The sequence below is a fragment of the Festucalex cinctus genome, chromosome 21, assembly GCF_051991245.1.
Source record: "Festucalex cinctus isolate MCC-2025b chromosome 21, RoL_Fcin_1.0, whole genome shotgun sequence".
In the NCBI taxonomy this organism is placed as follows: Eukaryota; Metazoa; Chordata; class Actinopteri; order Syngnathiformes; family Syngnathidae; genus Festucalex; species Festucalex cinctus.
Genome location: NC_135431.1, coordinates 6,777,598 through 6,794,267, shown reverse-complemented (window position 1 = coordinate 6,794,267; position 16,670 = coordinate 6,777,598). Strand labels below are relative to the sequence as shown.

At 38.4% G+C, this 16,670-nt stretch overlaps 1 protein-coding gene and 1 long non-coding RNA gene across 3 annotated transcripts in view; one reads left to right on the top strand and one right to left on the bottom strand.

The window, feature by feature from the left end:
* Positions 1-226: 226 nt before the first annotated feature.
* Positions 227-16,670, bottom strand: part of vsnl1a (visinin-like 1a) — a 27,275-nt gene continuing 10,831 nt past the window's right edge. For both annotated transcript variants that reach the window (XM_077511136.1, XM_077511135.1), the window contains exons 3-4: positions 5,125-5,340; positions 227-2,156 (exon numbers count right to left, since the gene is read on the bottom strand). In XM_077511136.1, the coding sequence (XP_077367262.1) occupies positions 1,959-2,156; positions 5,125-5,340 (414 nt within the window). In that variant the 3' untranslated portion in view covers positions 227-1,958. The remainder of the gene's footprint in view (positions 2,157-5,124; positions 5,341-16,670) is intronic.
* LOC144010702 (uncharacterized) lies at positions 12,680-14,388 on the top strand. Its single transcript, XR_013281301.1, has 3 exons — positions 12,680-13,190; positions 13,843-14,003; positions 14,082-14,388. It is a non-coding gene; the product is annotated as an uncharacterized LOC144010702 (long non-coding RNA).

Here is a 16,670-nt window from a genome sequence, read left to right as displayed (position 1 = left end):
TATCTTCTATTAACCATGTACATCACGTGCGTAATTTTACACTAAAGTCTGCGTAACATCCATCAATTTTCCCATTCATGTATATACGCCGTACAATTATGTAAGTTTGGGTCTTGGGAAGAACCACATTTGTAATTTGGTGACTTTGCGCTTCGATTTTATGTCAAAATGTTTGGTTATAATTATTTTGTTGGTGAGTCTGTGTTGTGTAATGAGAGGAAAAGCAGCCCATACAGTTCCTTTTATTAGATTAAATCACAACACAGAGTGTAGTGCAGCCATGTTGTCAGGAACACAATACATGCTACAAAAGAATCCTCGTACACAGTTGCGTTTTGCTTACATTTGGCATCTTCATCTTCGCGATAACAGACATGTAGTTAGAAACACCCACTGCCCCCCTCCAAAAAAAAAAAAAAAGACAACAAAATAGTTTGTGTAAAGGGTAAACCCAATGAGGACACATTTGCTAAAGAAACACTCGGCTATGTTGAGTTCAAGTGGGCAGGGTGGACTTATTTACTGAAAGGTAATGAATGATGGTCTCTCTCAGGAGGCACCGCACTTTCGTTGACCTTCGTGACACTGGCTACTATGCATCCGCACAATGAGAGAGACATGTTATTAAAAAAGTACAAAAGGGTCGAGTAAATTGTTTAACGTAGCTCTACTAGAAGGGATTTCCTCCACTCATCTGCGAAACTCGCTTGTTCACGCTCTTCGACAGGAGTTAAAACGCAGGCCTAATTTTCTTCTATTCAGCTTCTGTCTCTTTGTCCTGATATGCAACCTGCAAACTTGACGCTCAACAAGGAGATAGGAAGGAATGTCAATGATGTGGGATTGTTATTGTTGAAGTAAATGAAACGACGACTTGATTCAGTCTCAGCACAGTTGCAATCTTAAGCAATCTTCTCAGACTTAAAAACCGAACCAATTAATTGATCGATCCTTGATTAAAGACGTTTCGGCTGAACTCACATCCTCTTTGCTCATTTAACACTTTTAAGTGTTATTTATTTGTCCCTTCAATGGCATGCAATTTTGTAATGAAGATGTATTTTCATTTTGCCGCTCAAGGTCTGAGGTTGGCATCTTCTATAGCTACTCTACAAAGACACATGCTCTCACAGTTAAAGCAGTCAGGAAAAAAAAAATAAAAAATGGAGTCCCACACTAATATGGTTCCCCCCTTTTCTGTATAAAACGTTTTCCTCGCAGGTATCAGCTTTGATAAGGCTTCCTTGTCTTCGGTCGCAGGATGCAAAATGACGAGAGTTTTAAGGCAGAACCTAAAGGCATGCAAATGAACTACGTTTACATTTTTATTTTTATTTTTATTTTGCAGTTTTATATTTCTTTTACCTGACAGTACAAGTATGAGAAGGAAACGCCAGGGCAAAACCGCCTCGCTGTTTTACTGTCTAGTGCTAATATTTGACGGATAGAGGCAGATGCATTACCGAAGGAATTTGGTTTGGTTGACTTTAGTAAAACACGCACAGCTAGCATCAGTGGAACAACAAATAAGAGTATAGCGGCAAATCCGGTGTAGCACGTCATTGATGCTCCAATAGAATGAAACTGGAGGGGAAAAAAAAAACATTGCACACTTCACATTTTGGCATTTGATATTTAAATATATATTTATATATTTTCATATATTATTTGTGCGTGGTGTTAATATACAGTGGCGTATTGTGTTTGTGTATGTATGCGTGTCGTGTGTGTGTGTGTATGTTTTGTTAAAGCAAATAACATTCTCATGCACACGAGTGTTTCAAACACAAGAAGCAAGATCCATTGAAAGGTAGTCCAAGCATTTTTTTTTTCTGTTGTTCAGTGGAAATAGCTGCAAACTGAATGGAACATGAAATTCTTTCTGTGCAGTCCGTGGCGGCAGCGGCGGTGGCGTCTTATCGAGGGGGGGGAGGGGGTTGCTGCGCTCGCCCTTCACCTTATTTCTGGAGGTCGCATTGCAGGAGTAATACGATGGAGGGGTCGCTCTTGGCCGCCTCTTTGAACTCTTCCAGCGAGATCTGGTCGTCGTTGTTCTTATCCATCTTGGAAAAGATCTTGTCCACCCGCTGCTGGGGCGTCAGCCCGTCCTCGTTCATTTTCATCATGATCACCGTGCCCACCATTTTGTAGATTGCCTGCAAGGATGGAACATGTGAGGCCGTCTTCAGATTCATTCAATTTTGTTTGTGCAGGTTTTTTAGTACGCATCTTTCTCTAATTCACCTAAAGGGAACACTTGTATTTAGGGGAGACCGGAGCTAGTTGTAGGGCCCGACCAATATGCATTTTTTTAGGCCGATTTTTTGCAGAAAAAAAAATACTGATTACCGATTAATCTGCCGATTATTTATTAAATTTTATATATATATATATATATATATATATATATATATATATATATATATATATATAATGCATACTTGAAATGAAAATGACAAAATAAAAATAATGAAGTAAAATAACCTAAAACAATAGCAACTGGGAAAAAAAAACAAATACTGACTGTTCATGTGCATTTTGGCCTCTTGGCGGCAGTGTGGTGCCGTGCATCCATGGTGTACACGCTTAAAGTGAGTACAGAAGAAAGCTGCAACGGAATTCTGTTAAAATAATTGTTTTTCACACAATGGGAAGCATTTGTGCCTTTGTGTCGTGTTATCTCATCTGTGGGTATGTGTTCCCACAAGATTTGTGTGTGGAGATTCGTTATTTGAAGGAAAAACACTCCCGAAGTTGATGCTAACTTCCTGTTAGCATTTGCTAACTTCCTGTTCGATTTAGGCTAGCGATGTTTTAAAAACGAAGCAAGTTTTGTATTAAATAAATATACAGCGTATGTGATTCTGAACATTGTGTATTTAGTTTTACAGTTAACTCCAACTGTAGTGTCATTAAAGGACGCTTAGGGACAACAGAATAACATAACGCTACACACTTGCTAGTTGCTAATGCTACGCAACCAAAATGGTGCATTCATGGTACTTTCACAGCGTCGGAAACTTCGGTCTTCTTTGATAACGGTAATAATTGGCCATTTGGCCCAATTGACCGATTGTTTTTGCCGATTTTTCAAGGCCAATAATCGGCTGATTATAATCGGTGGCCGATTAATCGGCCAAAACATGCCTTCTGAAAATTAAACTGCACTAAAAAAGTAGCCACCAGAGGGTGCTCGAACTGTACACCCTGGAAATCAACCTGACTTTTTTTTTTTTTTTTTTTTAACAGATGTTCCGCTTTTAATATCGTGACATATATTGTGGCAGTTTTAATATCGCGATATCACGACATTGCCGGTATCGTTGCATCCCTAGTTATTCGTGGCTAATTGAGCATTTGTTGTGAGTTCGTTTGCAATGTTAGCAAATCTATGGGTACAAAGTTAACTAGCTACAGCTAACTTTTGGTTAAAACAGGAAAAAGAAAAACAACTCCCAAAATGTCTCTGAAGAATAGATGTCCTAACCAAAACAATTAAATAAAATAGACCTAAAAACCAACCCTCTTGAGGCTATAAAAATTCGGGCACAACAGCTGAAGAGTTACTACATTTGTGACCTCCAAAGCCACGCATATATTCAACGCATTAGTGATACAAATTCATATGGTGGCTTCATTTGACAAGCGGCTGTTGTGACAGATGGTGCACCTGCAATGCAGAGGGGATGCATTGGGGACAAACTGTACTGCCCTACTGTAGTGGTCATACAGGTGAGTGAGCCAGCATATTAACTTGGGACACAAATAACATTAAAATCGTTCAGTGAGTTCATTTTTGCTTCAAAACCTTTGTAGGAGTAGATATATTATGATTTAAGCATTCTAATACGTTAAAAAATTCTTCTGTACATTGGTTTAATAAAAAAAAAAAAAATCTCTAACTACAGTATTTCATGCAGTGCACCATGAACAACAACTGTCATGTCTCCGCGCGCCCTCTAGGAGGCGGTACAGGCCAATAAAAACAATGTGTGTGGTTCACGCCTCCCTGATTTTCCAGTTGCCTGTTTTTTGGAGCTCGCAGACAAAAAGCCGCAGGCTTGAAGGAAACGTGTGAATTGGCCAGCAAGATCCAAGATATCCAGCAGGCGAATATGATGACTCATACCGACGGACGGGCTCCCTTGTTTATCGTCTTGGTGTCTCATTGTCAGGGACTCCATAGTTTCACACAATGTCTCCATGGCAAAGAATACAACTGAGGAAGACGAGTTAATTGCAGTATTTTTGTGTAGGGAGACACATTTGGTAACTGAGCACGTCTTCTGATGCTGCCTGACGACATATTCATAATATTGTTTTTATTGTTTTTTATTTTTGTGTATTGTTGTTTATTGTGTATGCTGTATCGAGAAAGTCATTAACCAAGGAAGCCTGTATTCACTTTTATTTTGCAACACTATCCATTTTATTATATTGTAATTTAGGGCTGCTCGATTATGGAAAGTATAATCACGATTATTTTGGCAATAATTGAAATCATGATTATTCAAACGATTTTTGTTTTTTCTTACAAAACAAGAAAATGTTTAACCTTTTAAAAATATTAAGAACAATTTAAAAAAAAAATAGAAACACTATAATTATGTAAGTTCCTTTTGGATCAAACAGAATGTATTTATTTATTTATTTATGTTAGCAAAAACTTGAAGTTGGAGTGCAGCTTTTGCAGTGTGTAGAAGGACGATCATTTATTTTTGGGTACAAAACAGGAAAAAGTTAAATGTAAAAAAATCAATAAATAAAAAATATTTAGACAAATAAAATTATTTGAAACACTAACTATGCAAGTTCCCTTTGGACGGCAATTTTTTTTTAACTTAAATTAGTTTTTAAACTTAGAAAGTTGCAAATGTATAAATTTAAACAAGCCAAAAATTAGATTTTATTTTTTTTGAAACGATTATGCTGATTTTGTAATTGGGGAGTGTAATAATTGAAATTATAATTGAAATTCGATTAATTGCACAGCCCTGCTGTAATTTGGAATTTCAGTTTACATTTAATTGCAAAAATCCAGCATATATATTTCATATAACAATTATACTGGTGCATATTAGGCGCAAAGTTTGTAAATCCAATTTAGAGACATTCACTACCTACCTCGATGATCTCCAGCATCTCCACCCGTGTTATCTTGCCATCTCCATCCAGGTCGTACATGTTGAAGGCCCAGTTAAGCTTCTGCTCGAAGCTGCCCCGCGATGTGATGGACAACGCGCAGATGAACTCTCTGAAGTCGATGGTGCCATCGCCGTTCTTGTCGAAGGTCCTAAAGGCGTGCTGGGCGAACTTGGACGCGTCGCCGTAAGGGAAAAACTACAGGGAGGGGGGGGAAGGAAAAAAAAAAAAAGAGGTGAATGTTAAAACATGTTTTTTTGGTTGATTTCAAAATTAAATATGTTGATTCCCATTTCGTAGAAATAGAAATTCAAAAATGTAGTAAAAACAATTCAATCATCAATCAACATGTGGCTCTCTGTGGACCTCCTAAAAAAAAAAAAAATGTGGAACTTGATATTTTTTCAGGCTTATTTTTTATGTTTTAGATAAAATATTTTTTAAATGAATTAATTATTAAATAAAAATGAATAAATAAATATTAAAAAAAAAAACGTTAGGGTCCAAATGTTTAAGTTAAGTAAAAGAGAGATGAAAGTTTGAAAATATTGCCTAAAAATGTCCAAAAAGTGATCATATAATGTCCAAAAAGGAAGAGGAAAAGCAAACAATTACTATAAAATATCCATAAAATTCCCCAAAATGTCAGAGAATGGAATTTCTTTTTAAAAAAGGCAGGGGAAAAAAATGTTCAAAAAGTAACCATAAAATGTCCTAAAATGAAATAAAGGCAGAAGATCACTTTAAAATGTCTTTTAACTGCCAAAAAAGAAAGTCAGAAAATAGATTTAAAATAAAACATTCCAGAAGTAATTATAAAACATCCAAAAAAAATCACAATAAAATGTCCACAAAAATGTCAGAAAATTGATAGCACAAAAGGCAGAAAAAAAAAGTCAAAAAATAGCCATAAAATGTCTAAAAAAAGAAGAAGAGAGGCAGAAAACTAACATAATGTCCACAAAATTGCCAAGAATGTTAGACATTTGACAGAAAATCAGAAAAGTCTAAAAATGTGTGAAAATGAACTATGAAAAATTACGACCAAAAAAAAAAAAAAAAAAATCCCAAAACAGAAGACGACTTTGGGTATCATACTATTGCGCTACTGTTAGTACCCCGAACCATCAATGGATGTCAACATGTATTACATGGTGTAAATGTGGCTCTTTTTTTTTAAATGCACAGTGGATGAGTTAAATTAACAAATGCACAAATTTACAAACAAAATTGTCTAAAAAATATTATGTTGGTTCATGTGCTATATATGCTTTAGTTAATGGAACAATACATATTGATATGTATCAATAATCTTGCAAGGCCAATCAAATATCTATTAGCTAGCTCAGTCAGCAGTTCACTGGTAGTTTTCAATCCGAGAAGTGACTTAAATGACAGATGAACTACAAAAGATGAACCGCCGAGACTGAACAATCCTGTCCACCTGACTTGCCTGATTAAAAACTCATGTCGTGCAAGACATTGGAACTTACATATATGAATTGGAATTACTGCACATCAAACATAAGTACGAAAAACGGCTTCCTCTGTTCTACTCATTGAGTGAATGGAGGCATGTGTACTTTTGTTCCCGGACCAATTCACACTGTGTCCTTGCTTGTGTGGATAGCAGAGACTATAATCCTACAAGGAAAACGACAAGGGCACTCGACTAGTCCCGCCTGAGCACAACTGCAGCAGCACTGTCTGGAATCGCAGCAGCAGAGTTAGAAGTGCAGATTGAATGAGAGCCACTACAATAGCTATAAATTCATACTTTTCACAGGCACTGTAAGACAGAACGTCAGAACGACGTGATTCAACACCACTACAAAAACAGGGATGTAAAAACGTTGCTAAATGAAATACCTCTCTGACAGAATAAATCCAATCTGAGCGTTATCATTGCTAAGGCCCAATTTACAGCTCTTGTTTTATCTCTCAATCGATTGTGCGTGTGAACCTAATGTTATGGCTGGTGAGTATATGATACAAAAGAGAGTGTGAGGGACTTTTTCGGAGGTGTAGAGGCAGGGATATGTTGTCTTGAGATGCCAGTAGGGGTCAGTGGTGTCTGTGTGTTTATGTATGAGTGGGCGGAGCTGTGGGTGTGGGTGTGTCACAAAGGTAGAGTGATTGCTTAATCAATGTCACCTGTGTCCCTGAAAACGTTTTGCTTGTTGGTACAGAAAGAGAGGATGCAGGGTGCTGTTATTTTCTGTTGACCGCTAGATTGCCCACTAGATTTATACCACCATATTGTCCCACTCAGCAAGTTCACCGTCAGTAATAGTACATAGAAAATATAGTATTGAAGAGTCAAACTGCAGTAAAGCACTCAAGTTTCCATCTTGGAATCAGCGTGTCGGACAGAGCCCCCGTCTTCTTGGTTTGGATAGTCACAACAGGAGGTGACACACTGATTTGTAAAGAGCCCAGATGAAGAGGTAAGTGACTGTCTCACACTCTCCTCGCAAACCCACAACAAGGACTGCCAAACCCTGGAAGAGGGAACAGCGGGAGAGGTGGGGTTGGCTTTTCGTGAGGACGAACGCAAATGAAGCAAATGACGGAGAGACGAAGCAACCGCACCCCCTTATGAATCCGCAAAGTTATGAAACACAGCGCGTTATGTAAAGTCATAAGCGAGAGAGGGAGGGAAGAAAGTAGGACGAATGGGCGGAGGGTGTCGAGAGACTGTAAGACTTCCGTAACTGGAGTGCTATGACTTTTCGAAGCTCAAAGTGGCAGCAGGAATGTCATTTTAACTTGTAAGGGACAATCATTAGTCAAATAATGGATGAACGAACGCTGAAATCCTGCTTTGCATGCCGTCGAAGGTTACGCACTGCCCATCGAGACTGCCGGTGCCTCACGTCAAAATTGTACGCGTCTTGAAAAACAATCAACCCGTACTTCTTTTGTTCATCTAAGTCAGTCGGCAAGACGGTTAGCACTGTGATGACAATAAGACGTTATGAGAGAGAGGGAAGCAATGCCAATTTAGTCCGTCGCGATCAAAATTTGATTTATGGCCTCATTCGCTTTAATGTCCTTTGATGACGTAGGATAAAACGATAAAAATGATCGATCGGCGGTCAAGAGGTCACGATCAAAGGCCTGGTATGACGTAGGATGAAAGGGAACGATAAAAATGATCGATCTTTTTTTTTTTTTTCGATGATTTTTTCTGACGATTCGATTTTTTTGCCGATTTTTTTTTTTTTTTTACGATTCGTTTTTTGTTTTTTTTTGTTTTTTTACGATTCGATTTTTTTTGACGATTCGATTTTTTTGAATCGACAAAATCGAATCGTCAAAGATCGAATCGTGATCGAATCGTCAAAGATCGAATCGTGATCGAATCGTCAAAGATCGAATCGTGATCGAATCGTCAAAGATCGAATCGTCAAAAGATCGAATCGTGATCGAATCGTCAAAGATCGAATCGTGATCGAATCGTCAAAGATCGAATCATCAAAGATCGAATCGTCAAAGATCGAACCGTCAAAGATCGGATCGTCAAAGATCGAATCGTGATTGAATCGTCAAAGATCGAATCGTCAAAGATCGAATCGTGATCGAATCGTCAAAGATCGAATCGTCAAAGATCGAATCGTGATCGAATCGTCAAAGATCAAATCGAGATCGAATCGTCTGAGATCGTCAACTAAAAAAAATCTAAAGTGGAATTCCCAAATGTTAATTATTATTATTATTATTATTAATAATCTATCTATAAATCTATTCAAAATTGTAACTAATTTAGCTTTTGTTCTACATGGCCCTGTTTGATCTCCTTTGCTCTGCTGCCACCTGCTGGCCGTTTGTGTAATAACTACCATTTCTGCAACCGTTCTTTGCAGTTGAGAGGCTGCATCAAAGCCTTCTGTATGCTCTAGCATAAAAAAAACAAAAAAACAAAAAAAAACGTATAAATATGTCTTTGGGACACTTAGAACATAAAAAAAAAAACGTATTTACACATTATTGGGAGCAAATGAGTTAAGTGGTTACCACCCCTTTGTCTGTCTCATTCCCATCCTGTGGTTGTAGTTCCTGGTTGTGTTACAAGTTTAATGTCAGGGTTTATACAGACACAGCTGGCTTGATGAGAGCTAACATCAGTGGATCGTGCGAGCCTGGCACGGGCCAATCTGGAGAACACGCACGCAAAACGCATACACACGCACTGTTGTTAAGCAGAACATTAAAGCCTCTCTAATCAGGCTGCAAGCTGGCACTGGTTCTCATCCAAACACTTTGATTGGCAGAGAAGGGAAAGGAGGAGACACTTGACGAGTCGCACTTCAGTGAAAGCTATTTCTCACACTCTGGATGCAACATCGAAGAACAGATGCATAATTCAGTCCAGGATGGAGCGTGCGCACACACACTCGGTGAAATAGCACAAAAGAAGCTCATCGGGAAGTGAGAAAAGGATTTAGCAAGTTTGGGTTGAAAATAACCCCCTTAGCAGCAGCAGCTTCCAGATCCACATTTGTGTTTGCTTGCTGCTCTTCAGATAACAGCTAAGCTGGACAGACATCTTGCATCTTAAAAGCTTCCAGTGATGAGCTTGCAAGGGTCAGGATTTAAAATGGGGCGATTTAGTTATTCTATGCGCATTCTGTTGCAGTTTGGGGAGTTGCAGATTGCATGTAACTGGATTATATTCCACAGCAGTTATCTGGCAACTAAAAAGGATAGAATGGAGCCAAATTGTAAGAACAAAAAAAATAAAATCCCTCTCAAATGAAACTTATCTCCAATTTGTAGTGATTAAAATTTCCACTTTCACTGTGCTTGTCTTGTACACATGAATGCATTGTTTGATATGGCACTTTTTTGTCTTGCTTGAGTTTTGTCAAAAATTAAATTCAGGAAACTGTTGAAAATTTTATCCGCATCATGTTATACAACGTTGGGCCTAATTTACTGGAAGAATATCCAGAGCCACTTTCAAGCACCAGCTGATGTCCAGTTGTCAGACTACAGTGTGTCAAACACCATACTGCAGAAACGCCCATAATTGATACACCTGCTACCGTGTCAAAATCAAAAGGTAAGCAGAGCTGCATTGAGATTTGATGGCTGCACAGATTAGCGTTAGCTCAAGGTTGCCGTTACATACTTGATAGCGTAATGAATAGGGATGTTCGATACCATTTTTTTTCAGACCGATACCGACAGACCCTCAGTACTCACCGATGCCGATACCAACTGCCGATACCAGTAGTAAATTTTGACAAATTAAAAAAAAATCACTAAAAGATATTTTTAAACAAATATATTTCCTTTAATCTTGACAAAAAAAACAGCACAGTCACTCTTCAATAGTTTTAACGCTCAAAATAAAACACAAAAATGCTCTTTTAGTTTAAGATTCACAATTTTGAAGTATTTCCAAACCGGTGAAGTTTTGGTGAAAAACTGCTGCAAGCTAGCGCCAGTTACAGGCAAGGAGGACTCACTTAACGTCTTCCCCCTCTGCCATCGGTCGCTTGTACTCGTCTGCGTCACGAGTACTCGAGTACTTGCACCGATACCTGGTATCGGCCCGATACCGATACCTGGTATCGGCCCGATACCGATACCTGGTATCGGTACTCGCCCATCCCTAGTAATGAAGTTGTCAATGTGGGGTGGCAGTTTTTTTTTTTTGGGCTGCTACGCATAAACTTGCCAGGACGTGATGACACATGGCCTTCAAAACATTGCATTGGCAATGCTCCACCCTCTGCGGTTATGTTAACGAAAGTTACTCTCACCTTTTTTGTGAGTTAGCAGCACTGAAGTCCCATATAGTGTTTGACCAAAAACGATTAGAGCACCGCTGCGAATAGTGAAAATCTGCACGTAATTTAAGTTCCCCCAACGAAATAATATCTATAGATGCCACAAGATGGTGGAAAAGCACTACTTTGAAACTCCTCAATCCACTTCAGTATAGTTCTTTAGAACTAATTGTGCAGGGCTCAGATAATGACCAAACGCGGCTCCGCTTCAGAAAACAGGTGAGCCGTGATTGCTCGTTACCTGTGTCCTGAGCAACTGTGATGTCATTTTTGCTGTCAGTCAACAGCAAGTTGTAAAATGGCCGCCATCTGCAATGGATACAAACGGGTGGCATTTACCGCTTAATTCATATTCCACAAACACAATATTAATCAGAATGTTGTGTTCAGACTTGTGGCGAACATATTATTGTAACGAGAAGATTTGACTTGACTTCCCCTTTGAGGCCCTGGAGACGTGTAATTTGTCTTTCGCACTCTGCAAAATGAATCACATTCCAACAATCAGTCGTTTCCTCTGCTTTCCGTCAGTCTTGTGTGTAGCTGGAGGGCTGCGTAAATAATGCCTTAGTCTCATGCATCACTGTCAGGTGCAGTGAAGCCCGTTTGGAGTATCCAGCAGGACCTCGGGCTGACTGCACGCTCATGGTTGTTTAGATTTCTCGTCTTTTTGCACAGAGGCTTGGGAGGGACACAGCACGGGAATACAATATATGCATAATCCATCGCGGGCTTATTTACAGCGCGATTGTGTGCGTTCGAGCGGGTCTGCGCGAGGGGGGGACGGAGCCGGCGTTCCCTCTTACATAAACCTTTCATGACATGCAAGGCAGAGACTGAAACTCAGCCAGCACAAGGCTATTGTTGCCACTGCTTCCAAGGCTTTGGGGTTTCCACACAAACGTGCGCACAAACATAAACATTAGAGCAAAAACACTCCAATATGCTCAGTTCTTGGTTACGCTCAGATTAGCAGATAAAAAAAAAAAAGAAAAAAGAACTTGGGCTGGTTTCAAACCAGTAACTTGCTGCTTACAAACCAAGCAAACTGACCACTATATTATTCATTCAGTTATGTTAGACAGTGCAAAAGTTTTAATTGTAGTTTACACAAGTGTCATCCAGAACCCGGGTGATTTTAAGACAGCCAATTGTCATTGCACTTTGGCATTGCAAATAGAAAGGATAATTGATTGCTTTGAATTCATTTGGACAGAATGTTTACTGATAAAGGCTACTTTTGTCCCTTACGAAACGAAAATATATTGCAATATATAGCAAAATATCATGCAATACATTTAGCGATATATTCCCATATATGACATTTAGTATTTATATTTCACTATATATTGCAATATATGCATAGACAATATATGTGTATATATTGATAAATATAAAAAATGTATTGCAGTCCAGACCAAAAGGAGCACTATATTTTTACGTGTAACAGATTGTTACAACAATATACTGTAATATATGTGTATGCGTGTGGGCTCACATATTCCCACTATAAACTGTACAACATTGAGAAAATACAATGAAGACAAAAAAATTGCATAATGAAATATTTATTTTTGGCCACCTTGAAATATACTTCCATTGTTTTCAACCCTCCACACTGGATCTTGGACGTATGCATGAATACAGACATGGATGTTGTGGCAGATCAATTAGCATACATTTTCTTTAAAAAAAAAAAAAAAAAAAATCAAATCAAAAATCTGTTTTCAACTATGAAATTCCCTTTCATACCAACTACATTTTCAACATTAAACATCTGGTTCTTCTTGGAATATCCGTTTGATCAGAATCCGGAAGGATATATTTTCTTTTCATTTTGGATCGGTCCATTTTCAATGTTTGTCATAGCCTAGCTGCTCTGTAGCTTTAGCTCGTTTGATAGGATGAGATATAAATAACTACATTTACCAGAGTGCTCAGCGCGAATGACAACCAATCATAGCGCACGCAATGTCTTTGGCGCATGCGCAATGTTAGGCGCGAAGAAACATTTGAACGCGAGACTAGAGTATGCCGAGTAGCTCGCTCCCGGCGACGGTAAAAGAATTGCCCGGAGCAGAAAATGTCAAAATATAGGTTCGGACTTCGCCCTCGTTATCAACTGGATAATTTATTTTGACCCAGTTGCCATTACAAACACGACGTATCTTGTTCAATGTCGCACAACTAACAGCAAGAAGCCTGCTAATGGATGGCCCGTCGAAGATGCTGTTGTTCTTCAGTTAGCAGGTGAGTCGCTCTTCTCAAGCACAATTTATCACTTTTCTCCTTCAAGTTAGCGTTGCCTTATTTAAAAACAAAACAAAAAAAAAACGCCAAAATGTTTGTTCTGTTTAGTTTAGCATACGTGTATCCTTGTTTGACTATTTTAATCATTTATTCTGTAATATTTTTTTCAATTACATTGGTGTTAACATTGACATTAAATTTGTATTTGTTAATTAATATAGAAAAAGAGGCCACACTGAGAGCTGCTGTCTAGCCAGGAAAACGACGTCCTCATCAGTGATCTGCAGAGCCAGATCAAGGCTTTATGTAAAGAAAATTCAAAACTGTGAAGCATGGTTGTTAAAGGCGAGTATTGAGCATTATGTAATTCATTATTATTGTACATCATATGGTATTTAGACAACTATAGCCTGAGGCTGATTCTTAATGTGCTATCTACATCTAAAAAGCAGTCGCCCATTATTGGCATGTGTAGTCAGATAGGTAGGACCACTGTGGATAAAAGGATGAACGAGCATGATAAACTGTGCATGGAGTCGGTGTCTACTCTAAATTACTCCAGTTATAATTATTTGATATGTCAACTGATGTGTGGCTTCGTGGACAAAGTTATTGACTGTCTGTATAATCTTGTACTTTAAAAAAAAAATAGAAATTCCTGCTCTGTTGGTGGAGGTGAAAAAGCTAGTTTCCCACAACACCGCGACCAACGAAAATGTTGACAACCGCCCCACCAAAGATGCTGTTGGACCAGATGCTGAGAGTGACTATCTCGGCGAAACATCACTTTGCATACTTCGCGGACCCACACAAGTAAGTACTGGTATTTGAATTTCTAACATTAGAACTTATAGCATTATTGCTTGTGGTGTTTTTCTCTGTGTTGTCCAGCAGTTTCCCGGGGCCAAAGAAGCTGATGTGAGAAAGTCCACCAATAATCGAATCTGTGAGCTAAGACATCAGGTGAAGCGGAAATTGTAAGCTTTATAAGTATTTTCAACTTGTGTATTGCACTATTATAGGATAATAAATAATAATAATAAATAAATTTGTTTGTACTTATACAAGATTGCACTTTCAAGAATTTGCACTGTTTAATGCTGTTCCTGTGAACAAAGTACATGTCTGCCTCAAAATCCTGTAGTTTTTTTTGCTTTTCTTTTAAAAGGAAATAAAGGTGAATTTTGATAAATGCCGATTAGTCTGTGTTAATGATTTGCCCATATACTGTTTGTTACACATTTCTATATAATTACACACCTATTCTATAATGTAATAAATATATTAATGCACATATTTTTACATATTTATGGTACATTCTACCATATATTTTCTCATATATTTTTACATATATGTTCATATATTTCTCCATATATGTAAAATACATTGACACATACATTGAAAATATATGCAACACTATATCTTTACATATATTACCAATACATTTTCCTGTATAAATTACAAGGCATGACTGGATATTTATGAATATATAATTAAATATATTTTGGAATATATAAACAAATATATTATATCTTGTACTCAATATATTGTGATATATGGAAAGCGGCAATTTTTTGGATATTTTGCAATATATTACAATATATTACATGAAGATATAATATCTTGTGTAATATATTATCACTAATATAAAATTCCATATATTTACAATATATAATATATTGTTGTATATACTGGGAAATAATATATTTGAATATGTTGCAATATATTTCAAATAATATATTGGTAAATATATTTTCGTTTCGTAAGGGGTCACTATCCCATGGAGGTCTCAGAGCTGGGTCCGCACCTTATGATGTCATAAAGTGAGCACTCGCTCGTTTTCTCCGGTTGGGAGGGGCTGGTGCTCGCTAGAATTTCTCATAGTGGGGCAAATGGAGGAAAACACCACTTCCGCTGAAGCTCCAAAAACGTATTTTTCATGTTGCTGTCACATATTTTAATATATTTCAGATTACGTTATTGATCCTAAAAGGGCATTTATCCTAATTACAATCCGTCCAAGAAACATGAACATAACAATGACTAACAGTGTTGTGTTAGCTAGCATATGACACAAGTGGGATGGAATATAAAATTACAAGAAAACTAAAAAAATAAATAAATAAAAGAATAGTTGATACAAGCACATGTACCATGCACGACACCTGATACAGAGGCTGCAGTTACGCTTTAGGCCAAAGCTGGCAGTTGCGAGTAAAAAGGTGACAAACTCCACAATGCACCTTTATTGTAACTACTCTAGTGAGCACTATGGCATTAGTCCAACAGTGTATGAAATAATGTGAAACAAGTAGCACAATCAGCCAACTAGTGGATGAAACGAGGAATTTGTGTGCACATTTGACTGCATTATCAGATTTCCCTTTTTGGCTTGAGGGATGAATTTGTCAACATAACAACCTGACAAGTATGCAATATTCACACTGTTGCCATTTCCTGCCTCCTGTGCTGACTCTGTTCAAAATCAGATACCGACGGGGCAGCCAAGCAGGGCAACAAGCAGAGTGTGACTCATTGCTTGGCTGCCAGGTTTGGCAGGTGAACCTCGCTCGTTGTGACGCAGTTTGCCTGGCAACATATTTCACATCCGCAAGCAGCTTGAGTGAGGTGAGACCACATTTTTAAATGCTCATCATCAGCTTGTAGCCTCACGCTTATTCAGGCACGAAGACAATGGCAGAGAGGAGCGGAAGCAAGAGAGGGTAGAGTGAGAATTCATGCGTAAGCGTGTGATGTGATGCAACAGTGGCGCGCTCGCTCTTATTCTACATTTTCAGGATGTCCGTAATGTGGCTGCATTATTTATACAGCGCCACCAAGTCGTTCAACCTCCTCCTTGATTGTTGATGGTGCATGCATATATCCATAATCTACAATCTAAAAATGCACAGACTGAGCACCAAGTGAAGCAGGATTACTTCTGTCGATCGCGGTGAGTACACTTCTCAATCCATGTATTTTTACGAGGCTTCGCATTATCAAGCATTCGCTGAAAGTGCTTCATCAATCATCAATTCCAGTCAATGACGATGCCAACCTCCGCGCGTGTGTGAGTTTGTTCTCTTTAATTCACCTGAAACCCGTTAAAAAAAAAATCCCATACCCTTCACCTTAACCGGATACTTCAGTGTTGTGAAGTTGTCAGGAGACCAGAGGAAGGATCAAAGGAAAGAAAGAGGAGACAAAGTGAAATCCAGCACCAATCAGACTCCACCTACCACCCACAGTGACAAAACCAGAATCATTCGCCAACCCCAGAACCATCTAAACTCCAACAGATTAGGGAGACCTCAAGAGACCAGAGGAAAGACTAAAGAAAGAAAGAAAGGAAGGAAGTAAGGATAGATGAAGCACAGTGAGAGCCACGAACACCAGCCTCAACTAATTCAGCGACCAGTGAGAGTAGATGCTGGTGTGAAGAATCAGAAGAGAAAAAAAAATGCTATAGTGGGATTTCAT